This window comes from Mirounga angustirostris, unplaced genomic scaffold (genome assembly GCF_029215605.1).
Source record: "Mirounga angustirostris isolate CCGP_5_RB_7025 unplaced genomic scaffold, mMirAng1.0.hap1 SCAF_4, whole genome shotgun sequence".
In the NCBI taxonomy this organism is placed as follows: domain Eukaryota; kingdom Metazoa; phylum Chordata; class Mammalia; order Carnivora; family Phocidae; genus Mirounga; species Mirounga angustirostris.
Window position 1 is genome coordinate 111,689,612 of NW_026991712.1, and position 26,847 is coordinate 111,716,458.

The 26,847-nt window shown below is 40.3% G+C and overlaps 1 protein-coding gene across 2 annotated transcripts in view; it reads right to left on the reverse strand.

The window, feature by feature from the left end:
- Window positions 1–17,344: 17,344 nt before the first annotated feature.
- The window catches only part of ABCD3 (ATP binding cassette subfamily D member 3), an 80,392-nt gene continuing 70,889 nt past the window's right edge, over window positions 17,345–26,847 (reverse strand). For both annotated transcript variants that reach the window (XM_064588783.1, XM_045897149.2), the window contains 3 exons: window positions 25,141–25,245; window positions 20,935–20,991; window positions 17,345–18,942 (listed from right to left, as the gene is read on the reverse strand). In XM_064588783.1, coding sequence (XP_064444853.1) covers window positions 18,865–18,942; window positions 20,935–20,991; window positions 25,141–25,245 — 240 coding nt within the window. In that variant the 3' untranslated portion in view covers window positions 17,345–18,864. The remainder of the gene's footprint in view (window positions 18,943–20,934; window positions 20,992–25,140; window positions 25,246–26,847) is intronic.

Genomic DNA, 26,847 nt, shown 5'->3' on the forward strand with positions numbered 1-26,847 from the left:
CTTAGAGCCTCAGAATGGTTCTCCAGAGGCTTCAGATCTGTTAATACACTTCAACTACACCAACTCCTCTTTTATGTTATTTTACATATTTATCTGTTCTAAAAATATCCATTAAGAACTTATTTAAGTAAGAATTCTACTACTTTTTGAAAACCATTATATCATCTAAGTAAAGGATCTGAGTACCATATATCTATGATCTACGAGAAAGATAGAACTTATCTGATCACATATCTTTTTTCAAAGAATGTTTATTAACATTCACAAATGTAAGTAAAATATATTTTGAAAAACACTGCACTAAATGATTTACACCTGGCCCCACATGCCAAAAAAATGATATGGTATCGGATATAGAAATAATCCGATTTTTATGAGGGAGTAGGTGAATAATGCCAAGTAACGTTAACTGGTCTTTTAGAGCAAAGAAGATGCGTGGTCAAGTAAATTTGAGAAAACCTGGGTTAAACAAAGCTAACACATGTCTTTATCAAAGACCTTCTCAAAGCTCTTAACGTAACATAAACCTTGTGCATTAAAACTCTCTGAGAGGGCTCTGTGGCATGGATCATTTCCTCTGCCATCGCTGGCATTCCATAGAACATACTTTGGGAAATGCTACTTTAGACTGACAGGAAAATTGATAGTCCAAGTTTGATAGAAGGGCTAAATAATTTTTTTTTACTTAAGTTGAACTAGAAAAAAGCTACAACAGAACCACAGAAAAATGTTGTTTCTAGAAATAAGAATATTAAAAAAATAAGAGCAATTAAGACAGTGCAAAAAGTTTAGAGGTTTAGACTAAAATTGTTGGAACCAAACTTCACATAAAACCAAAGTGCTTTAGTGCCGCCCACGCTGTGAAACACACACGATTAGAACACTTGGTAAAGCACATGCTATCACTCAGCAATGGTTTACCACTGGGGCAGCAGCTATAAATTTAAAAAATGGTTTCTTGAATAAAGCCTTATTTCTGCTTATTATTCCGCTGCAAAAGAAAAATAATAATAAAGAGTAATTTTACAGTTTATATCCTATTACTTCTAAAACACGTAAGGATCTTTATAAAAGATAATTTGGTGATTTTAAAATGCCTCTAGTCAAATGGGTGAAAATAAAATAAATCTCTATAATTACATTGTAGCAGCAACAAGGTAGGAGGGATTCTCCTCCATATCATGGAATTTCCAGGTTCTACCTTAAAGAAGGAGTCTGTCCTATTAAAATTTGCCCATACTCCACAGTCTTTAGCGACTGCTAACAAATAAGCCTAAAAGATGTAAAGGATATTAAAATGTACATTAAGGACCAGAATGACTTTCTTTCAGACTTTTTTGTAGCAGAAACAGATGAATCTAAACCTCTTTGGGAGAAGCAACAAGGGAAAAACAGAAAAATCAATTTATAATGTAGCTTGAGTAGCACGTTAGAGCTATGTGTTATTTTTCAAATAAAACTGTTCCAGGGGCGCCTGGATGGCTCAGTCGTTAAGTGTCTGCCTTCGGCTCAGGTCATGATCCCAGCGTCCTGGGATTGAGCCCCGTGGTCGGGCTCTCTGCTCCGCAGGAAGCCTGCTTCTCCCTCTCCCGCTCCCCCTGCTTGTGTTCCCTCTCTCGCTGTGTCTCTCTGTCAAATAAATAAAATCTTAAAAAAAAAAAAAAAAAAAAAAAAACTTGTTCCATATTATGAATTCACAATGTTTAAAAATGCTAAATTTAACCAAATATCAAAGATCTCATACACAGAAGCTCAAAAATATTTATCAAGGAGAAAGTTAACAATTTACTTAAAATGACTGTTTCACAATTGATGAATATGGGTTAAGAGTATATGGAAGTGGGGTGCCTGGGTGGCTCAGTCGTTAAGCATCTGCCTTCGGCTCAGGTCATGATCCCAGGGTCCTGGGATGGAGCCCTACATCAGGCTCCCCGCTCAGTGGGGAGCCTGCTTCTCCCTCTCCCCTTCCTGCCGCTCCCCCTGCTTCTGCTCTCTCTCTCTCAAATAAATAAATAAAATCTTTTAAAAAAAGAAAAAGAATTTCTCCTTGTGCTGAGAGCTCTTAGGACCGACCCTCCTAGCAGGTTCCTGTGCATCATGCAGCAATGCTAGCTAGTCAGCCTGTCGTGCATCCCACCTGGACCTAGTGCTGCTCTCTCTTCTCCCTGGGAGTTTGTGCCTTTTGACCACCTTCTGCCAATTCCCCCTCCCCCACCAACAACCCTCAAGGAACGCAAGTCGGACCTCCTTTTCTATGATACTGGAGGTGGTGTTAGATTTCACATATACGTGAGATCATACAGTATTAGTGTTTCTCTGACTTATTCCAATGAACATAATGCCTTCAAGGTGCATCCATGTTGTCGCAAATGGTAGAATTTTCTTTTTTTTTTATGGCTGAATAATACTTCATTGTGCCACAACTTCTTTATCCATCCGTCAATGGACACTTTCGTTTCCATGTCTTGGTTATTGTAAATAATGCTGCTATGAACGTGGGGGGTGCAGACAACTTTTTCAAGTTCGTGTTTTTATTTCCTTTATATACATTCCCAGAAGAGGAATTGCTGGATCATATGGTATTTCTGTTTTTTTAATCTTTTGAGAATCCTCCATACTTATTTCCACAGTGGCTGCACCAATTTACCTCTCCACCAACAGTGCATGAGGGCTCCCCATTCTCCACATGCACCCCAGCATTTGTTATCTCTTGTCTTTTTGATGATGGCCATTCTAACAGGTGTGAGGTGGTATCTCATCATGGTTTGAATTTGCATTTCCCTGATGACTAGCTATGTTGAGCATCTTTTCATGTACTTGGTGGCCATCTGTATGTCTTCTTTAGAAAAAATGTCTATTCAGGTTCTTTGTCCATTTTTTAGTTTTAGGGGGTTTTTTTGTTTGTTTTTTGTTTGTTTTTGCTCTTGCATTGTATGGGTTCTCTATATATTCTGGATATTAACCCCTCATCAGATACATGGTTTGCAAATACTTTTTTCCCATTCTGTAGGTGATCTTTTCATCTTGTTGATGGTTTTCTTTGTTGTGGAGAAACTTCATATTTTGATGTACTCCCACTTGTTTATTTTTTATTTTGTTGCTTGTGCTTTAGGTATGAGTTCCAAAAATTCATTCCTAAGGAGCTTTGTTCCTATGTTTTCTTCTGGGAGGTTCATATTTTCAGGTCTTACATTTAAGTTTTTAATCCATTCTGAATTAATTTCTGTGAGTGGTGTGAGATAGGGGTCAGCCATCTGTGCTGAGAAGCCCTCCAAGTAATGTTAATGCCCAATAAATTTTTAGAACCACTGGCTTAATCTATTTTTTACTACAATAAGAGTAGCTATAGACCCACAGGGGGCATTCCTAGCCCTTGAAGAGGTCAGAATGCAGCCTGCTGTGAGGCCAAAAATCAAAGTAATACATAAAGTAATACATAAAGCACAGATAAGGTCCTTCATCTGCAGACTATGCCCTGCCTTGGTCACATGAGTCTGTCAGTACTTTTCCCATGGCAAGGAACAGAAACTCTCTCAAGAGAACTTAAATGAAATTGGGAAGACTGCTTTCTCTTTCATCAAGTGCACTAATTGGCCTAAAGCTCCTCAACTCCTTTTAGCCTCAATTATGTGATTACACATTATTAGAGCATCAATAATGAACAATTAAAAATAACACTCTTCCTGTGGGGAAATAAAAATACTAAAAAAAAAAATCCAGGAATTGTGAAAGTGAGAAATTGCAAGTCATCTTGAACATGTAAAATTTAATAAACTTTTGGGCGCCTGGGTGGCTCAGTTGGTTAAGCGACTGCTTTCGGCTCGGGTCATGATCCTGGAGTCCTGGGATCAAGTCCCGCATCGGGCTCCCTGCTCAGCAGGGAGTCTGCTTCTCCCTCTCCCGCTCTCCCCTCTTGTGCTCTCTCTCTCTCTCTCACTCTCTCTCTAAAATAAATAAATAAAAAATGAAAAAAAAATTTAATAAACTTTTAAATAGGGTTCTAAGAAAAAAGCTTTAAGGAAAAGGTTCTTGAGATAACATTCTCTCTCCAACGTGATTTTCAAAAACCACCAAAAAATTATGCTCCATCTGCAAAGTAACTTTTGTTCCCTGAGCATATATCAAGCCAGAGAATTAGAAATGTAACATGCAGAGGGGCAGGAACGTGCTTTTCCCTCACACAACAGCAGGAGATGGAAGTGTGGGTTTATAACTAAGATTGTGGCGCCATCTTCAGTTCCTGAGGTGGATTGACAACTTGACCCGAGTGCTTCTAGAAGGAGTTATAAAAGAAAGGAGTCCTAAAACCAAACACCTGTAAATGATTAAGAATGAAGGCACCTGGCGGGAGGGGTGGCCAGAATCACTAAACCAGACTACCTTCTCCAACCTTCTGGACCTTTAGTCCAGAGCTAGAGCTCCACCCCAGCTTCTGCTACTTTAAGTGTACTCGGGGTTCAGCAGTTTCGGCATCATTTTAGAGCTAGTGAGAGATGGAAATTCTCAAGCCCCACTCCAGACCTACAGAATCAGAATCTGCATTTTCCAGGTGATGTGTGCGCTCACCGAAGTCTGAGAAGCTCTGTTCTATGTGATTTCCCAACCATTCAGCCCACTATTCCCGATTTCACAAAGCCAGGTATGGGGTGCGGGGCGAAAAGGAAGACAGACACCTCACCGATGGATAAAATTGCACAGCCTTGATGAGAAGATGTCATTTACTGAACTTACATATCAACAAGTTATCCAAGCCAAAAGTAAAAGCAGAGCCACGATCATATTCCAAATATTACATTTTCCAAAGATGTACTTTGTCATTTTCCAAAGACAAGACTTTGAGGACCTCTGCTTCATCTGCAGCTATCTAAAGGCCAAAAGCTTTCCTGCCTCCATTGCACTGATTCACGTGCCTTGCTTCTACCTACCTATCCTTCAGGGCAGCTCATAATATTCCCTGGGTCTCAGCCAGGTGCTTTCCTCTCCTGCATTCCCAGCACTCTCCCCACCACCTCACTACACTTTTACACTCCTTTGTAGGACCCTTCATGTTGTACAAAATAGTTCTTTACCTGTCTTGGCTCCTTTTCTGGATCATAATTGCCTTCAAAGAAAAACCATGATTGGGCATTTGAATTCACTCACTTATTCATTAATTTATTCTAATACTAAACACCTACCAAGTGCCAGGCATTGTGGATTTGATTGCAATACACCAGGCACCATCCCAGCATTTATAGAGCTCTTGTGTTTGTAGGGTAAAGCGTCAAACAAGTAATGATAACAGAACAATAGATAATAATATGATACGGAAAGTATAGAGTGTTTGGGGGACTCATGTAGGGCCATCTAACTTAGACATGGAAGGACTATTTAAAATTGAAGCTAGGGCCGCCTGGGTGGCTCGGTCAATTAAGCATCTGCCTTCAGCTCAGGTCATGATTCCAGGGTCCTGGGATCGAGCCCCGTGTCAGGCTCCTTGCTCAGTGGGGAGCCTGCTTCTCCCTCTCCCTCTGCCACTCCCCCTGCTTGTGCTCTCTTGCTCTCTCTCTCTGACAAATAAATAAATAAAATCTTAAAAAATAAAATAAGTAAAGTTGCAGCTAAAGGACACAGAGCTAATCAGGCAAAGGGGAAAGGAAGAGGGGTAAATGGGAGGAGTCCTCCAGGAAGAGGGAATGCTTAAAACCGTATCTTAGGTATCAGATACTGCCAAAAATAAAGTGTGTTTGACGATGTTTGGTGTTTGTATTGCCTCAAAGATACCAAAGTCAAGTGGCTTTAGTCGCTTTTGGTGAAATGGCTAAATAGAGTTAATTTATCTTTAAAAATACATCTTTTTAAGAAAAGACACCTTTTAAAGTATTGGCTATAGGTATTTTTTATTTAGGATGACTGTTATTTTTTTAAAAGCCATTTTCAGAGAACCAGAATGACCAGATCATGGAGTTTGCTTGCTCTTCCATTCCAAGAATGGAAAGCAAATGTTACCCACAGCAACAGAAAGTTCTATGAAACTGAACATCATGAATCTGCTCCACATGATCCCCGTGGAATATGGTGTTGTAAAGAACATCCTAGAATCATGGCCCAATTATTCACTTTGAGTTTTCTTAAATATATTATTCTCTTTATTGCTAAAATAAGCAAGCTTTTGGGGAAAAAAGTATATATGTAGGGACATAAAAAAGTCCTCATTGTTTTCCAGTTAGAGATGAAACATGTGTCTCTCCTCACCTTCTCGAGACCCCACTAACACAATACTAAATGAACTTAAAAGATTTAAATCCATAGGGACAATGAGAAAAGGCAAGAGGGAATTATGGTGTAATGATTTCAGTAAATAATGGACAAAGGCATAGAAGATGTTTGTACATGGACAAGGGAGCCATATTCTATCTACAGGTACAGAGGAACGGGGAGGAAGAAGATTAATTTGCCTTTCTAGAGATCTCTAGGACTTGCCAGATATGTCAGAGGAGAATCTTGAGAGAGACAGGGGTGAGAAGGATAGGAGAAAAAGTCTCAACAGCAAACTGGACATTAAGAAAACAAATACAAGAGGCCAATGACTATACAAAATTTTTAAGGGAAAATAATCTAAAGCTTGAATTCAGCATTCCAGCTGGACTTCCCACCAGTATAACAGAATAAGGATATTTTCAGACATACAAGACTTCAAAGCATTTTTCTCCTGTGCACCCTGTCCAGGATGCCTCTGTAGGACATGTTCCACTAAAGAAAGGAATAAGTCCAAAACAGAGGAGGACCCGGGATTCAGTGCAAGAAAGCTCAGTGTCAGGCTGACAGCGCAGCTGGCCTCCAGAACTAGAGGGAAGGAGGAGCACAGAGACCCCGGGAAGAACATCTCTGGAAAGTAATAAAACATTGATATGGTGGCACAACTTGAAATAATTAAGGATTATCTGTTACGATAATTATGGCAGGTAAAGCAAGGTTTAAAAACAAGACTATCAGGGACTGTTTATAAGGACTATTTGTAATAGCTCCAAACAGAAAACCCAATGCCCATCAATGGTAAGAAGAATTAAGTATGGTCTATTCATATAATGAAATATTATACAGCAATAAAAATGAGGGAACTCTTGCCATATCTACAATGGATGAGTCTCACAAGGTTGAGGGAAAGAAGCCATACACAAAAGGGTATCTAATATATATGAAGTTCAGAAACAAACGAAGTAATTTATGTGATAGAAGTAAGAATAGCGGCTTTTAGGGGCTGACAGAAGATGACGTGAGGGTGGTCTATTTCTTGATTTGGAGGGTGGAAATGAGCATGCACACTTTCTAAAACCTCATCGAGCTTAAGATTTATGGACTTTTCTGCATATGTATTATACTTCAATAAAGTGTTTCAAATTCATTTTAAATAATTTAACTATATGTGGAGGATGTGGCAGGAATATCGTCACAGGACCAAAGTGGGTCCACTCCTTAGTGAGCGACAGACAGACTCTACGACGTAGAGTTGCCGCACAAGGTCACCTTGTTTGTACAAAACAGACCACATGGAGTAATTCCCAAAGCCATGACTCCCTGAACAAGGGACTGCAGGCTCCTTTTTATTAGGACTTGGGATGAATTTTTCAGAGGGCCATCTTAACATTATCATGAGGCTGAGACTTTCTGGCACTTTGATTCATCTGCTCAGGTGTTTTCCTCAAGTATTTCTTTTTCTGTTTCAGCAGTTGGTTAGTTTCTAAAAGGTAAGGTTGCCAGGCAGACGCTCCTAGGAGTTCCCTGAGCTCAGGAGGTTAGGCTGGTGACAAAAATCCCTCCTCTAGTTTTATTCTGCTCCTCGTTCTGGAGGGGCCCAGGGCGAAGGTCCACCTTCTGTAGCTACTTCCTGTCGGACATGGTGTGTCGTCACAAGGATTCAGAGAGGAGCAGACTGTTTCCCCAGCTCATCTGAGATCTGAGTGGCACCAGATTTTACCCCTTGCTGTTCGTACCCTCATGTTACTACCATCTGAGGTTTTACAGCCTCTCTATGCTTGGCCACAAACTGGACCAAACAGGTGGGTATGCAGGACGTGTTCCACTAAAGAAAGGAATAAATCCAAAACAGAGGAGGACCCGGGATTCAGTGCAAGAGAGCTCAGCGACAGCCTCCCAGTCCTCATCGGGGTCCTCCTCCTCTTTGAAGGTAGGCAGCCAAGCTGTCCAATCAAAGATTTTCTTAATATTTACTTCTACTACAGCTGAAGTATTAATCCAGGCACAACACCAAGTATTGATTACTGCACGGACCCGCCTCCCACTAACAGGTAGTCCAGAGCCAGTCTATTATTGCTTACTTATATTCACCAGGGAATTTAATTCCCAAGCATGCTCCAGTGTGTCAATAGTTTGATAGTTTTAGATATTCCCAGAACAACTGTGACAAAGACTAATATCAGGGAAGTGTTCCTTTGAAGATCCTGAGGCTTAAACCATCCTATCCCGTCTCTAGAACCTGAGGAACAAAGCAAAGAAGCCAGAAGATGCTCCATTCTACCAGGTGCTAACAATGATCTGTGTCAGTCATGATTGAACGGTCACAGAGGAAAGGATTTAACCCACTCGGGGGCCTGACAGCAGGCAGGAAGACTGAAGAAACCAGAGCCTCAGAGCTAGGACTGTCCAGATTGAGACGATCAGAGCACAAACCTGAGTACCTCGATCCCTGGGGGCTTCACCTACCTCGGGGATGAGACGAGCAGAAGTGTCGGATCTGTCGGGGCCTCACAGGCGTATCTGTTGCCCTCTGTGTGGGAGCGTCTGGCGCCGAGCTTCTGGAGGGGGTGCCTTTTCCACCCTGCGGCGGCAGATCCAGGGCACGGCTCCCTCTAATTTTGGAGATTGTGCGGCTCATCGTACGAGGTGGGGCCCTGTGGTGACCCATTTTTCCCAGTTTGAGGAACCCCCACCCCCGGGTTCGTGTGGGTGAAGGCTCATTTCAGTAGGGAGGGGAGGCAAACGCACTCCACCACCTGTTGAAGGTTCACTGTAAGCTTCATACCCGAGAAACCTCTGCGTCTGGCAGTGGGGAGTAGAGCCTGGAGGAGACGGCCTCCCATTTGTCATCTGGAAGGAGCTGAGTTTTAGTTTAACCCTTCGGGGCAGCTCGTATCCTAGTGAGAGCTACCGGTAGTAGTCTTAACCCATTTTCCTGTGTTTCTTGGGTCTTTTTCAGGGTTCTGGGCCCGTTCTGTCTTTAGGGTAGCTGTTCCGAGGATGCAGTGGGCCCCACTCTTGGCAGCACCCGACTGACCCTTATTAGCCCCGTTCAAAGGTCCCCTCTACCTCTCAGCTGCCTGCTCCGGGGCCTGCACTGAGCTCTAGGCCGGAGCGTCTCCAGCTTTTCCTTCTGAGCGCTGTCTTTCCCTGCCCTTGGCTAGGTGATTCCTCACTGTCTGTTGGCTCTAGGATGCTTGTAAAAGGTTGCTTTTTATGTTCTGTCCAATCTTTGAAATTGTTTTCAGCAAATCTCATCTGTTCTACCTTCAGAATACATCCAGAATTCTACCACGTCTCACCCTGCTCACTGCCACTACCCTGCCCGGGGCCACGCCCTCACCACCTGCTGCCTGGTTATTGATTGCGAGGACTGCCTCACCTGCTTCCTCTGCTTCACCCCTCTGCGGTCTGCGTCTCAGCACGGTGGCCTGAGAGCCCGTAAAACCTAAGCCACATCAAGTCATCCCTTCGTTCATGTCTCTACTGACTTCCCATCAGACATGAGCCTACAAAGTCCCACATAATCTGGGCCCTCACTACGCCTCTGAACGTATCCCCTGCTCCTCGCCCCACGCTCACTCCCTTACGATTTGTGCCTCTTTCATGTTTCCTAAGGCATTCGTTCTCCAGTGCCGCATCACTAAGCATCCCCAAATCTGGCAGCTTGAGACAACAAAAGCCATGCTTTCCGTTGGCCAAGACTTCGGAAAGGGATCAATAAGCACTTCTCACTCAGGGTTATTCAAGAGGCCTGCAGGCAAGATATCCTCTGGAGCCGAGGCGTCTCTGAAGGCTACCCTGGAGCTGGGGGACCCACGTCCCAGATGGCCAACTTACAGGCTGGAGAGTCAGCACTGGCTAGGGCCTGGGACCTTTCTTCCAACCGCCTGGGGGTCCTTCCCAGCACAGCAGCTGGTTTCCCTCAGAGTGAGCCATGCAAGCAGCAAGGGGAAGCCACAGTGCCTTTGACGCCGTGGCCTCCGACGTTGCACATGGTCACTTCTGTTGCGTTCCTTCATCACCCCAGGCCAGCGCTCACTCAGCGTGTGGGCACATGACACACGGGTGTGGCTACCTGGGGTGAGCATCCTTGTGGGCTATCTGGGAGGCTGCCTGTCACACTCTAACAGGCCAGGCACGGCCCACCTCATGGTTTTCACATTTACCACTTCCTTCGGCTTAAAATGTTCTTCCCCCAAATGTCCATATGGCCAGCTCCCTCACTTTCCTAAAATGGAAACCTGTTTATCCATACTTCTTCTGCATCGAACAGGGGTTCACTTTCAAGATCTACAATAAGCTGGGTCACATGCTTTAATCCCACTCAAAAGGGTCTGTCTCAGGTCCTTGAAGCTTATCGTAAAGGGGTTTTGCAATTGGCAAAGTTAGGAATCCAGATGCGACAAAAATCGGCCATTCCCAAAAACCCACACGACTGTTTGTGGGTCCTTGGTGGGGTGAGCTGACACATTGCTATTTTCCTTTCTTGAGGAAGACCTCATTGCCTCTCAGACATAATAAACGCCAAGTATTTTACAGCTTCCTTAGATATCGGGGCCTTTTCTTTTGATACCTTATGTATCCCTTGCTGGCAATAGTATTTTTGTGACATACAACACCTCAATAATCAGAATTACAAGTGATGACCTCACACTGGGACATACTAGAACTTTAGGGATTTTATATAATTTCCAGAACAGCCATAGCATTTACCCACACAATATAACCTAAGAAGATTTATCATCACTTAGCTGATAATACTTCCCATGCCAAATAAACAAGCCTAATTAGTCAAAAAGTCTTCATTTGGGGGGAAGTTTGTCAAAAATATCAGAAGGTTTTAAAGTACACACTTAATTGGGATCGCAGGTCATTACAAAACTTTTAACCAAGTTGGCAATAAGAGATTCTACAGGGGTTATATAGTTGTTAACCAAACGTAGCTCTTTTAATATTAAGAAGATTTGATTTTCTTAAGTAATCAAAGACCGGATAAAGACAAAGCATAGAAACTATTTTTCCTAGGTAGATAAAGAAAAAACTTTGTTTACAATTTCTTATCAAGGGTAAACCAAATTCCAACCTATACCAATGTACTCTATTTTATTTTATTTTATTTAAGATTTTATTTATTTGAGAGAGAATGAGAGAGAGCACATGAGAGGGGGGAGGGTCAGAGGGAGAAGCAGACTCCCCGCTGAGCAGGGAGCCCGATGTGGGACTCGATCCCAGGACTCCAGGATCATGACCTGAGCCGAAGGCAGTCGCTTAACCAACTGAGCCACCCAGGTGCCCATTTTATTTTATTTTTTTAGTAATCTCTACACCCCAGGTGGGGCTCGAACTCACAACCCCAAGATCGAGAGTCACATGCTCCTATGACTGAGCCAGCCAGACGCCCCATACCAGTGCACTCTTAAAACTCATTCACTCCGGGGCTCCTGGGTGCCTCAGTTGTTAAGCTTCTGCCTTCGGCTCAGGTCATGATCCCGGGGTCCTGGGATCGAGTCCCACATCGGGCTCCCTTGCTCAGCAGGAAGCCTGCTTCTCCCTCTCCCACTCCCCCTGCTTGTGTTCCTGCTCTGGCTATCTCTCTGTCAAATAAATAAAATCTTAAAAAAAAAAAAAAAAAAAAAACACAACTCAGTCGCTCCTATCTCAGTCTTGATCACACATAAAACCCCTTTCCAGAGATTCCTTTTTCACAGACTTTCTACAACTCTCTTTTTACATTCAGATTTTGTCCTAAGTTTTCCATCTCCTATACAACCAGTCTCATTTTAGGACAAAGTTACTTTCTTTCCCTCAACAATAATGCATTTCTATTCCTCATACCTTTCTTACCAAAAACACATATCTTACTTTCCTTGCAGAGTTGCTTCATAGATTATTCCCAGGAGTCCTAATTACATTTGTTAGAATTCTTAATGCTTAGAGACCTTAATTACTTTTTTTTTTAAGATTTTATTGATTTATTTGAGAGAGAGAGAGCAGGCATGAGAGGGTGGAGGGGCAAAGGGAAGGGGGGAAGCAGACTCCCCACTGAGCAGGGAGCCAGACACTGGGCTTGATCCCAGCACCCTGAGATCAGGAGCTAAACCGAAGGCAGACGCTTAACTGAGCCACCTAGGAGCCCCTAGAGACCTTAATTTCTAGAAAAACTAAGCAGTAAAGCAACTGTGAACTGTTACACCAGAATTCTTTAAATCAGCAAATTTCTGAATACATCATTGTTCCTAGAAATGTGTCCTTTTTATAGTACTATTTTTGATAAAGCATAAAACATGTTTACTAACAGACCCAATTTATCATTAGTTTCTCTGTAACAGGACCAAAGTGAGTAAGTCTATGTTTAGTAATCAATTTTTCCATATTTTATCTTACTTAGATAGCTAATGAATTCAACCCAGTTTATCATCTAATCCAGCAAAATCTTAAAAGTTTTAGGTTACCACAGATTTTGGAAGCTATTTATAGATTTACCTATAGGACTTTTTAATTTATTCAACCAACTTGTTCTTAACAATTTCCCAGATAAAATCAACCGTCACTTAAAGTCATTTTTATTGACAAATTGCAACAGATGCACCGTGAATTCAGGTAAAATAAAAGTTGATTATCTGTATTGTATTTGATGTTGATAACTCCACAAGACATGCAGATATTCAACAAATTCGGACTTTAATTTACAAGAGATTATTGCAGGTCATGTGAACTTGAAAAGCAGTTGGGTTAGTTTTTATCTTTGAGGTTCAGAATGCCCAATTTTTACAAGGACTTGCCTTTAAACCAAATAGAGTTCTTTTATAAATTACTTATAGCAATACCATCCAGAGGTCAAAAATACCACCTAGACAGGCACAAACAAAACCTTATTGTTATGATTTGTACTTACCCTTGACAACAAGTAACCTGATGGAAGCTGAGGGCCAGGTTTTGAACAGGAGTGCTTTAGTTATCTTTGTCCATTTCACAGGTCAAAGGCTCCAGAAATCTTTTGGTTTCTTCTTTTCCTGAGACTCCCTTATGTTACATTTTTATTGGAAAGGCTTCCGTTCTGGGTGTCCCATAGAGAAAAGGTGGTTCCAATCTCAAGGAAAGATTCAACTGCCTCTTCTCCTACTGCTAAGGCCACAGGGGCTCCTCATAGGAAATGAGGATCTGGTTTTCTATGAGGGGCAACTGGAGTGATTTGGTTTTGCTCATCCCTCTTCCCTTTCCCGGGCAGTTTGGGCAAACGGATTCCAATGCCCCTCTTGCTTACAGTATGCACACCGATTGTAACCCAACTTTGTCTCTGGTCTCTTGGTCCCAGGATTGGGTCTGGGGACATTTACCCATGGGGACTTCCTTTCTTCCCCTGGGTTACCTCATGCCGACTGGAGCTACTGTCATTTTCTTGTCTTCTTTTTCATCCCCTGTCACATCTGTTATTGAACACCCTAAAAGCTGTCTCTGTCAACCGAGCGGAGTTAGTGTTGGGACCTATTGCCAATTTTTGAAGTTTTCTGCAGATATCTGGAGCACTTTGAGATATGAAATAGGTATTAAGGACCACTTGACTACCTTGGGCCTCGGGGTCCGAATTTGTATGCCTTTTTAGACAATCCCACAGCCTTTCTGGGAAGGCTGATGGGTTTTTAAACAACACAACAATGTCAGGTGTCCCTGACAGATAGACCAAACAAACAGGTACCCAGGCTCCACTCTTAAGCCCTCGATGGATTGTTCCTGCTTTGCTAGGCTGAAGCTTCCAAGTCCCTAAATGGCCTGGTGCTGTAATCCTTCACCCTGGGATGTTTAGGCTGGACTTAAAGGAGCATTCAATCCCCCAGCTTGACTTGAACAAGTTTGGCTTCATTAAACAAGCTTTTTTTTTTTTTTCTCCAAATTGCCCAGACTTTGTGAGACAACTCAAAGAGTAGCTCTTCTGGTCATGCTGTGAGCTCAGCACCACCCACCTCCATGGAAGGATCCTCTGAACAAAAGGCTCAGGGCAGCTGCTGGGTGTCCCAATGGGGCAGCGAGGCCAACAAAGCAACAAGGTGCGACAGTGAGGGACTATGGGAACAGGCCCCAACTGAAAAACGTTATGCACCTGGGGCTGTTCCTGTTAAAATGCTTCTCTGAGCACGAGACTGTGGCCCGGATGGGGCGCCGTATGTAAGTCCGCTTCCAACAGAAGACTCCTTTTGTAAAAAGCACCAATGAGCTACCTAAGTTGCCTGCCAGTACGGAGAGTTCGGGACAAGGCCTTTTCACCCAGTCAGGATGAGGCACTTTTTCCTTTCTCTTATTAGCGTATCGGACTGCAGTGGGAACCATTGTGGGAACTTTGTATAAGCACCGCCCTCCTCTTTGTGCTGTACCTCCTCCATCCAGCTAGAGCTGTAACCCCTGGAAAACGCCTGTGATTTTGGGTCCAGCCTTGTTTCTAAGGTTGTAGGGTAACACAGGCACCAGGAAGGGAGAGCCCCCCCAAGGAACCCCCACCTGACCCCAACAGCCTGGGCTAGCTGCTGTTGCCCACTGCTCTGCCCATTGAAAAGGAGGGAACTAGAGGGTGGAAGCTCTGAAGGACAAGAGTCCCCTCTGGGCCACCAGATTTGTTACTGGACCAAAGTTGGATGGCTCCTTGAGGAGCTATAGACAGAGAATGCACCAGATGGAGCTGCCTCACAAGGTCACCCTATTTGTACAAAGGAGCTCACAGGGAATAATTTCCAAAGCAGTGACTCCCTGAACAGGAGAAGGCAGGCTCCTCTGAATAGGGCTTGGGATAAATATTGAGAGGATTTTAACATTATAATGAGGCTGAGGCACTTTCTGATTCATCTGCTCAGTGTCTTCCTCAAATGTTTCTTTTTCTGTTCCAGCAGTTTAGCTTTAAAAGGTAAAACTCGAGGTAGAAGCTTCTATCAGTTTCTTGAGTTTGGGAGGTCAGTCCTGAGTTCAGGGGGTCAGGCCAGTGACAAAATGGGCAATAGTAAATGTCTAAAATTAATATATCAAGAAATAGCTGTATAGCATATTATTTTAAAAATAATAAAAAAAAAAGCAATCACTACAAGACAATTTAAAATGTTTACCCCTAGGGATGAAGAGGGAACTGGTTTTCAGTAATTTTTGATAATAGATTTTTTAAGTGACATGCATATGGATATGTTTATAGGTCAGGACATTTCAATTATTCACAAGGGAAAAATGACTGATACAGGTAAAAATGTACAGTTTCCTACAACTAACAACGCTAAAGTCCATCTGACATTCACTCTGCCTTTAGGCAAATTATACTTTTAAACACCAAGTTTAAAAGTTTAAAAAGTACATAAGGAAATGATAGACACTATAGTATCATTAGTTTTAAGTCAAATGTTAATTAATACGAGAGGGGAACAAGGTGACAGGTGGCAAAATATGCAACCCCAGAATATGCCACTTTGGTGTTGACTGTTTTTGAGCTATAAACACTTAAAAACTCAGGTGCAGGAAGGGCACTCTGACTTTCCCCCTTTTCTTTCTGAAAACAAGCTAATACATACGGAAGATGCCCTCCCTAAACCAGAAGGAAAGTACCATTCTCATCATCAAGGACGGGATGTCGAGACTGAGAGAATTCTACACAAACCTTATTTCTTATCTTCGTTTGGCTTCGTTTGACATAGTTTATTTACTTCTCCACGATTGCCTCTCTTTGTTCAACCTGGTATAAAAACCCTTCAGGTTTTGCCACTTCTTTGGGCCATCTCCTTATGAGGGCTTCCGTATCACCTAAAACTTGATTAAATGAACTTGTATGTTTTTTTCCTGTTTACCCGTCTTATGTCAATTTAATTCTCAGGCCCAGCCAAAAACCCAAATAGGGTAGAGGTAAAATTTTGCCTCCCCTGCAGAGGCAAGCCCTAGATACATTTTATTCTTTTTTTTTTTTTTTTTTTTTTTAAGATTTTATTTATTTGACAGCGAGAGAGAGAACACAAGCAGGGGGAGCAGCAGAGGGAGAGGGAGAAGCAGGCTCCTTGCCGAGCAGGGAGCCCGATGCGGGGCTCGATCCCAGGACCCTGGGATCATGACCTGAGCTGAAGGCAGACGCTTAACGACTGAGCCACCCAGGCGCCCCGATAACATTTTATTCTATTGGTGCACAGCAAACATCCATAGCTGTTTACACCCCTATTTTCTGTTGTAGGAAAAATAGAAGCTTGGTATTAGAACACAGAGTGGTACACTTGGGATGCAGTATGTTGCCCATGGATGAAGTTTATTCTCTAGCTTATTTTTCAGATTAAGCTGCCATTTCCCAGTGCAACCTAGAAGATGCTAAGAGGAACTGTGAGGAAAAAGATGTTTCATGGCCAATCGTGTTTTAGAAATGATGGATTTCTTCATTGTAGGGTCTTTGTAGAACCATCATTATGTTAGTATATATGGTGATTCTCCAGGAAAAGGATATTCCTCTATGCCTCAAACGGTGAAGCACTTTAATGTTTGTTAAATTTTAAAAGGAAGAAATAAAGAACCCCAAATGGTTTTTTGATGATAAGAATCCATTATGGAAGGAATTAGTAGGTTCAGGATAATCTAGAAATCCGAAAATCTCCAACTGCCCCCATAACTGAAACTCTTTCCCAGGACTGATAGTTATCTTTTAAGGTCTCCTGGCTATTTGGTAGCATTTGTGAGGTACATTGAAGTTTGTGGGGTTTAACTTTTTTTTTAGTAATCTCTACCCAATGTGGGGCTCGAACTCGTGACCCTAAGATCAAGGGTCATGTGCTCCACCAACTGAGTCAGCCAGGTGCCCTGGTATACTGAAGGTTTTATGTGACTTTTCTTTTTTTTTTTAATTATGTTATGTTGATCACCATACATTACATCATTAGTTTTTGATGTAGTGTTCCACGATTCATTGTTTGCATATAACACCCAGTGCTCCATGCAGAACGTGCCCTCCTTAATACCCATCACCAGGCTAACCCATCCCCTCACCCCCCTCCCCTCTAGAACCCTCAGAATCGATGTGACTTTTCTAAAAGAGAAAATTATTCTGTTAAAAATCACATTTGACATAACTTTTTATAAAAGAGACACTGTGTACTAAAAGGAATGTCTGAATATCAATTTATTTTTGTGTTTTTCAAGTCAAGACTGTATGAACTATGTATGAACTACCCAGTTTTTACATACCAGAATAAAAAGAACAAGCAAAGGTTGTACAGGATATCGGATTCTTTTTAATCTGAACAAAAAATAAGTAAGTAGACAAGTTTGCCAAAGAGAGTGGTAAAAACTGAATGTTACGTATTATGGAATCAGTACATCAAGTTTTACTTTGGTAGCCGGTGATTCTTATAGTTAATTCTGCAAAAAAACCCAAAAATCAGGTATACAGAAACAAGAGTATAAAATGCCCATTTCTGAACCCTACTCTGATAAAACTGATTTCATACCTAGCTTATTGATAAAATTCAGTTTCAGTTTTCCCTGTGCAAATAATACATGTAAGTCATTAATGGTGGTTTGGTGAGGTGAAATCAATTTATCTTAGGATAGTTCAACATAATAACCCAAATATAAAAAAGTTATTCAAGATTCACAGAGATAAACCAGTGCCTAGGAAACATAATTCACCCATGTGCGTAATTATAACATATTTTTTTAAACATAAAGTCACAGTCAAAGACAGTGATAACATTGCATACTCAGTGCATTAGTTCATGTAGTGCATTCCTATGGCTCATTGGGAGTTTAACACCATGTAACCACCATACTTTCAATGAATGGGCTTCTAACATACACAGATCCATTCAATTCTTTTAAAAAACCCAAAACTCTTATTAAAGTAAAGACCTTTAGCTTGACATATAAGGACTTTATGTTTTAATATCCCAAACATTGGGAAGATTAGGTGTGAAGCATAGTAACCGCCCCCTTGTAAGCAAGACTGCACATAAACTTCTGTTATATACCCACAAAGAACCCTCAAAACAACTCAATACTGCAGACTGAGAGGGGCACATTTATTATTTAGCCAAAGAAAATTCAAATGGCTTTCCTGGAGTCAAACGTACCCCAAGATCTACACAAGGAATGAGTCTAACAGTGGCAGCTACTGAAATCTGCCACTGGGTAATAAATGCCATGATGCATTGGTGGTGTACATTCTGATAATATACTATGATTTGTTTCCCACTATCATGGAGCACAAGAAAATGAAACTCAAGACTATCTTGTTAGAACAGGATAAATGATGACCCCAGTTTTAAATAGGGTTCTTCATTGAAGGAAAAGATAGAGCCATAAAAGTCAAATTAGCTGACTTCAAATGGTTTACATCCCAGGATGAATCAGGTTACACTGATTTAAGCCCAATTTAATTTAGGCAGGTTTTTAACCACAAGAATAAGGACATTCTTAGTACATATTAATAATTAAACCAACATATACACAATTAGCAAGATCCTATATAATAAATGTTTAACAACTTGTTCTCAATTATTTCATATCTAATTAATTTGTTGTTTTGTTTAAAAAAAAACAAGCTCAACTTTATTTTACAATGCACTGTATATTTCTAAGTGTGTTCTGTAATGATTTCATTGAAGCAGTACAGCTCTCCGGATTCTAAGAGCCAAACTCAACCGTATCTTCTGTTATCTGTTTGAATTCATAATTGCCTCTGCCATCCATATGCAGGTAGTACTACAGGAAAGAAGCGGGGGGGGGGGGGCGTGAAATCAGTGACTAAGAGAATTTCCTTTTTGTCAGGATTTTATGTAGAGCTTTTTATACAAGAAAATGATTGGAAATTATTTTAAGCCACTAATACCTTCAGGAAGTTTTATACCCAGAAAGGTAAGACTAAATGAAGAAATCCACTCTTTTTAATATAGCAACAACGTAATTCTGCTTGGAGTGGACAAAGTACTTTCCTTTATGAGAACTAAAATACCAAAATTCCTCATTATTTTGAAGGAATCAAATGTTTAAGCACCCTACAAATCAGAATGCTTCCATAACTCCGCAACCAAGGATCTGATGTACCGCAGGCTGAACTGTGCTAAGCGTAAGCCTATTCAATAGCGCAGTCTTGAATACTTCCTTTATCTGGTCTCCTGGATCAGTTCGGAACCTCTAACTTAAGGCTTTTGATTTGTTCCTGGTCTTAGTAGAGGAGGAAAAGAGCTCTATGTATATATGCCTGTATATCCCATCCTATGAAGACACTTAGGACAGCAGTTACAAAGGCTTGTTTTATTTAGCAGCTTTTTACGGAAAAGACGTGTTTTTCCATCTTCTATCTTATTATTTCTTAGCTATTTTGGCCTCTAACATTGCGGTCTGTGTCATCCCTCCTTCACATAATCACTGCTTGACATTCTGTGCTTGTCTCCCTGACCAGAAGAAGAGGGGAGGTCAAATCCAAGCACTCCCACAGCCCTGTGGCTATGACGTTTACGAGCTCCTGAGAAAACACAAAGGCTTGGATACTTTTTAAACTGCTTTGATTATTAGTTATTCAACTTCTCATTTCATTCTGAAAAATGGACAAATTGTAATATACCATAAGATAATAAAAAGTATCTTTAAAAGTCACACAGCTATATATAGAATTCCATTATTTTTATTAAATACTTTCATACAGGCTACCTCTTCGATGCTCACGGTAATCTAGGAGACAGGAAGGCAAGGATCAATAAACTTTATTATATGAAGGAAGCAACTGATGCCAGAAACAGTGGTGCTTGAACCCAGGTTTTCTGACTTCAAATCCCATGCTCTTCATTTTATCATTTGTACACTCTCATCTTAACCATAAGGTTCTTGAGGGTAATGACAGTACTCTGTGTCCCCCAAGGACATTTAGCCCAGTACCTGGCGAAAAAGTTGCTCCATCAGGTATGTATTTTATGGAACAAGATACCCCATACCATTTAATTTTTCTCAAACCCTTCCTTTTACCTCAAATGTCTTTATCATTTAGGAAGGAAAAAAGGAAGGAAGGAAGGAAGAGAAGAAGGAAGAGAAGAGAGAAGGAGAGAGGGAAAGGGAAGGGGAGGGGAGGGAAGAGTTAACAGGGTTTAGTTTGGGGGGTTGATCATTTTACATGAAGAGCTGAAAAGAACTGCCACACTGAGAATGAATGGCACTGCTAAAACCAGGATACATAAGGGATCTGTACCAGTGCAAACCTCACTGTAATCTCTACATCAATTATAGTGACTACTTAATGATTCTATGTTATTACAGTGCAATGATGAACACAGCTGACATAATTCAGTTTCCCCTTACAGCCATGATCTCACTAAAAATGTCCTTAAACTTTCTGCCATCTAATCCTTCCTAAGACTCTTCCCCTTCTGTCAATACTGGGTGGTGAGAAAAACTTTACTTAGCCATAGCTGTAAGGAGGTTGTGTAAATTTTAGTTATTATACAATAGTCATTTATAAAAACGGAGAACCACTAACTGGCTCTCTAATATCTCTCAAATGAACTAGGGCTTAGTATGTATTACAGCTTTCAAAACTGACAACTACAATAATATTTAAGGAAAATCTAGAATCACCTTTTGTCCTTCAAGGTATATGGTTATAAGAGAACATACACCAAGATCTAAAACCATAATCACCTGAATTCACATATTTAAATAAGATAAAATTCCACTATACCATTCAATATAAGAAATACAAACCTCATGGTGTTTCCAAAGAGACTTTCTATGTGACACAGTGAAGAGGGTGATGCCGACCTAATACAAAGAAAATGATTTAGGTTTATATCAGTAACACAGAATCACAAATCAAACTCATCTATATATTTCAAGCTATTAAAATGACTGTCTTCAGAAGCTATAATTAAAAATCAATGTAAAAGAGAAAGAATTACAACTGATGCCAATGTTCAAGGTAATGTGAAGTACAGACCATCAACCACATAATAAAAACACACAAGTATCAATAAATTCTTTTTTTTTTTTTTAAGATTTTATTTATTTGACAGAGAGAGACATAGCGAGAGAGGGAACACAAGCAGGGGGAGTGGGAGAGAGAAGCAGGCTTCCCGCCGAGCAGGGAGCCCGATGTGGGGCTCGATCCCAGGACCCTGGGATCATGACCTGAGCTGAAGGCAGATGCTTAACGACTGAGCCACCGAGGTGCCCCAGTATCAATAAATTCTTTAAGAAAAAAAAAAAAAACTAACAGGTACTAGCATTAAATGTACTATTTTGTTTGGGGCAGAAAATATACATCCTGACAGTTTCTATTTTATTATGAAAAATATATGAAAAGAGCACAAGAATAGTAAAAATAGCAAGAGGTCAAAATCAGGAAAATTAAATCAATATAATACTGTCTACGGTCAATCTGTTTTTCAAATAAAGAGTCATAATCCTTTATTGGAACCCCTGTTTTGGAATGTGTCTGGGAATTCAGATTTTGGAAAAGCAGTATTATCATCAGCATTCTGGGGCAGAAAATATATTAATGTTTCTGTGGCAACATATAAGAACACTGACATTGAGACAAGTTAAGAGTTTAAATATCTTAGTTTAGGCAAGGTTTGGCTACCCCATTAAACATGCTACAAAATAATAAAAAATCTTTTGGGTTTTGAAACCTTATTGGTTTTTTTTTTTTAAGATTTTATTTATTATATTTGAGCGAGAGACAGCATGAGGAGGAGGAGGAGGGGCAGAGGGAGAAGCAGACTCCCCACTGAGCGGGGAGCCCGACATGGGGCTCAATCCTGAGACTCCAGGATCATGACCTGAGCTGAAGGCAGATGCCTAACCAACTCAGCCACCCAGGTGCCCCAAAACCTTACTGGTTTTTAAACTGTAAATAAAGATTTAGAGATTTCTAATAAATATTTTTTTAAAACCTCACTAATCAATATAACTGCAGATGCTCTGGATCAGTGGTTCTCACCTGGGGGGGAGGGGAGGAGTTTTATCCCTTAGGGGACACTTGGCAATGTCTGGAGACATTTTTGATTGTCACAAGTGAAAGTGCTACTAGCATCTAATGAATAGAGGTCAGAGATGCTGTCAAATATCCTATAAAGCCACATCTTCCCATAGTTTGGCTATTGTGGACACTGCTGGAGCAGTAGGGGGTGGGAGGGATGGGGTGGCTGGGTGACAGGCATTGGGGAGGGTATGTGCTATGGTAAGCGCTGTGAATTGTGTAAGACTGTTGAATCACAGACCTGTACCTCTGAAACAAATAATACATTCTATGTTAAAAAAGAAGATAGCAGGAAGGGGAAAATGAAGGGGGGGGAATTGGAGGGGGAGACGAACCATGAGAGACTATGGACTCTGAGAAACAAACTGAGGGTTCTAGAGGGGAGGGGGGTGGGGAGATGGGTTAGCCTGGTAATGGGTATTAAAGAGGGCACGTACTGAATGGAGTACTGGGTGTTATATGCAAACAATGAATCATGGAACGCTACATCAAAAACTAATGATGTAATGTATGTTGACTAACATAACGTAATAAAAAAAAAAAAAATCCCAGAAAAGCAAAGGACAGCTCCTCACAACTAAGGATTATCCAACCCAAAATGTCAACAGAGATGAGACGGAGAAACCCTGCTCTACATCGAGGTTTCTTAAAATGGCTCTCAAGGCTGACAGAGATAAATGCCAGAGTATCCAGATAACTCCATCACGAGTTCTAATTTATTTTCATTTTGGTAATTTTTTAAAAATTAGCCTAAGGATAATCTGGATCATTTCTACCATGAGATTTAAGTGCCCAAGTCTGTGTTTGTACTTCTGCTGGTACCAAGTGATTATTTAAAGTGATAGCACTTGGGGTGCCTGGGTAGCTCAGTCAGTAAAGTGTCCGACCCTTGATTTCCGCTCAAGTTATGACCTCAGGGTTATGAGTTGGAGCCCCGCTTCAGGCTCTGTGCTGGTGTGGAGCCTGCTTAAGATTCTTTCTCTCCCTCTGCTCCTCTGTCCCCCGCTCTCTCTCTCTCTCTCTCTCAAACAAACAAATAAATAAATAAAGTGATAGCACTTAAAACTTTTAATGTGCCATAACTCTGGATGCCATGTGGAAAGATTCTCAAATTGGTTACAAACTGCATGACAAAATAAGTTATCAGAGTAAAACATTTCAATGGTACAACACTTATTTTATTTTTGAAAGCTCACTTCAGATATTATTTTTTATGATTCTACAGTAATTGGATCAGATCTCAACTTAATGAAAGCATTCTTTCTGATAGAATTACGTAAGTAAGATACATAAGCAAAATTCAAAATATAAGATCTGGACCTCAGACTATATCTTTCCATAATTAAATCCCAAACTGGTGGCTTAGTTTCAGTAAAACAGTATCAGAGGTCTCTTTAATGTTACCAACTTGAAACTGTTTTGTCTATACTTAATTTGTAAATTTATATTTGTTTTATGGCTGTAATTGAGCTCTAAGTTCAAGGAGTTCATATCTCATTCATGCTTATACATATTCAACTCCTATTACAGTAATATAATTTTAACTATCAACTGGGGACCCCATAAGAATTTTTTTCTTTTAAATGGAATCTATACTTTATAGGAAAATTGCATCTTACGTGGGGACATATAGCCTATAACTAAATATAAGGGGACAGCACACGGTCAAAATTACCAGCAAAGAGCCTCTAAATCACTTATCAAATAGAAACCACACCTCCAATACCTATAAATCTGAAAGTTCATATGAACAGATACATAAAAAGATTATAAATGACCAAAACTGATTCAAAAATAGAAAACAAACCATTAAAGAAATAAAATCAGTACAGAAAAATCTTCCTACAAAGATTAATGTAGCAAATTTATTCTTCCGTCATTATACCTATGCTTCTCAAACTTTAATGTGCATTTGAATCTTCTGGGAATTTGGTTAAAATGTGGACTCTAATTTGGTAGGGCCAGAGAGTCTACATTCTAACAAGCTCCCAGAAGATACTGATCAATGACCACACTTTGAATAGTATGAATTCATACTGTAAATATGCAACATGACCTTTTTATATTTACTGTAAACCCCCAAATAACACTTACAACTTGTTGAAAGACTCTTGCACTTCCTCTACTTACATAACACTGTAAAACAGTTAGGATATACTGCTCTTATTCTCAAAATCCAACAAGAGTATAGATGGTGTGACAATCACCACAGAACTACTAACTAGTTAAAGAATGGTATCAATAAGCATAGCTTCAGAAAAGGCTACCAAAGGAAATGGGTAAAATGTTGCCCAGGCCAGAGGAAAAAAAAAAAAAAAACCTGAAACTACCAAATGACTACTATCAAGTTTCCTAATTAAAAAAAACAAATGATATTTAGGTTTCATTCTTAATCTGAACACATTAAGAAAATATCAGTTTAGGGCGCCTGGGTGGCTCAGTCGTTAAGCGTCTGCCTTCAGCTCAGGTCCTGATCCCAGAGTCCTGGGATCGAGCCCCACATCAGGCTCCCTGCTCCGCGGGAAGCCTGCTTCTCCCTCTCCCTCTCCCACTCCCCCTGCTTGTGTTCCCTCTCTGGCTGTCTTTCTCTCTGTCAAATAAATAAAACCTTTAAAAAAAAAAAAGAAAATATCAGTTTATTAACTCTGAGTATAGGGAATGAGGTAAAAGGGAAGTAAATTTAAAAATAGTATTTGTTTCAAATCTAAGATACAGCTAAAGAGAATTATACGCAGAATTCATTTACAATTCTTTTTTTTAACTCATCTATTATCATTTGAAATCTTTATTAAAGCAGATAGAACATCCTTTGATAGTAATTTTGTTACTTAATAACTTGAAATCTTCTCTTTGGATAGATATTTGGTTGGACACAGAGTAAACCAAGAAGAATGACAGGGACCCTCAAACTGAGAACCTGAAATGCTTACCTTTCGACAATGACTATAAATGTAGCCTTCCACATCCACACTAACTGCACTTGTGCATTCATCCAAAATGGCAAACTGGGGTTTATGATAAAATAATCTTGCCATCTAAAGCATAAAAAGAAATATTTTGTATAACCACATGCAGAAATTGATAAGCTAAAATAGATTTACCTTAAAGTAAATATGCACTGAGTCTTGTAAAACCAAGTATGAAAATTATTTTAACTCAAAAAACCTACTTCCCCAAAACAGAAACAATTAAAAAAAAAACAAAAAACCCGACGTATTTTTACTATCTTCCTGAACAAAGGGGAAAATGTAACACATGGGAAATTGACTGTTAAGAGTTAATCCAAAACATTTAAGACCGATGTGAAATGAAGTTGAGTTTTAAACTATTAGAGAAAGTGCTCTAAACAAGATTAGAGGGTACATATTTTAACCAAATCTTAGAATTCAAACTCCAGATGGCTTAAGTGCAAAAATGTGTTTATTTCTAAACATTCTGTTGCTTAAGTAATGTCAATTAATATTAAGCTGCCAATTAATATTTCCACCAATAATTTTTGAGTGCACCTGTTTGATATCCCTGAGGTTAATACTGAATGTGCTCAGAATAAAACTATTCTGCTAGTTTTATAAGTAAAAATTAATACCAAGATTATTATAGCTTCCATTTCTTCAATTAGCAAGAATGCTGAACATTTTCTCATTTATTTTCCATATGTATTTTATTTTCTGGGAATTATTTACTCTGATCCTTTGTCTAACTGATATTCCAATTGGTCATCTACACCTAGCAATGATCGCCATGTGCCAAGACCAATGGACACTTTTCTATCCTTACCCAATTTATCTTTTCTGCTACATGCAATTCAGATGACCACTTCCTCCTTCTTGAGAAAGTGACAGTGAAACCACAGTCTTAACATTTCTTCTCACTTCTTAGACTGCTTCCTCAGTTTTTTTTTCCAGCATTTTCTTCTTCTCTTGACTATTAATATTGGGGTTCCTCAGGGCCAATTCCTCTTTATCCTATGTTGTCTCTCCCTGAGTGATCTGATTGAATCTCATGATTCCAAATATTATTTACATTTGTGAACTCTCAATACATATCTCTTGCACATCCTTCTCTTCAAATTTCTAGACTGCTAAATAAAAATTCCTATTTGATATTTCTACTCAGTTATCGAATTTTCCCCTTAAGATCCATCCAACCACCCCACTGCACCTTAAACATTTCAGAAAGTAACACTATCAAACAGCTGCTCAAGCTAGAAGGCCACAAGTCCTCCCTTTTTCTCCTCCCTTTCAAACTCCCACCCTCATACTTTTTATGTCTTTCTGAAAGGACCAGAAGAGATTAAATATAGAGTATGTGTATCTGCACACATGCATAAATGAAGGAAAGAATATGATAAAGTCAGAGGAGAGAGGGTCCAAAAACATGGAGACATTTAGCCTTTCTCAAGAGGATGGATGACATATCCTCCACAGACAGAAGGAGAGAGGTCAGAACAGTTCAGCGTGAACTTAATTAAGAGGACTGATTATCTGAAGGCATTCCACAAATGCCCCGCCCCCTGTGTTCCCATGGAACTCTGCATACCTTCATCATCACACTTGGCATATTACATGGCAATCGTCTCATGTGTCTCTCTCCCACTATGCTGTTAGTACTTGATACCACAATATGAGAGGGACTGT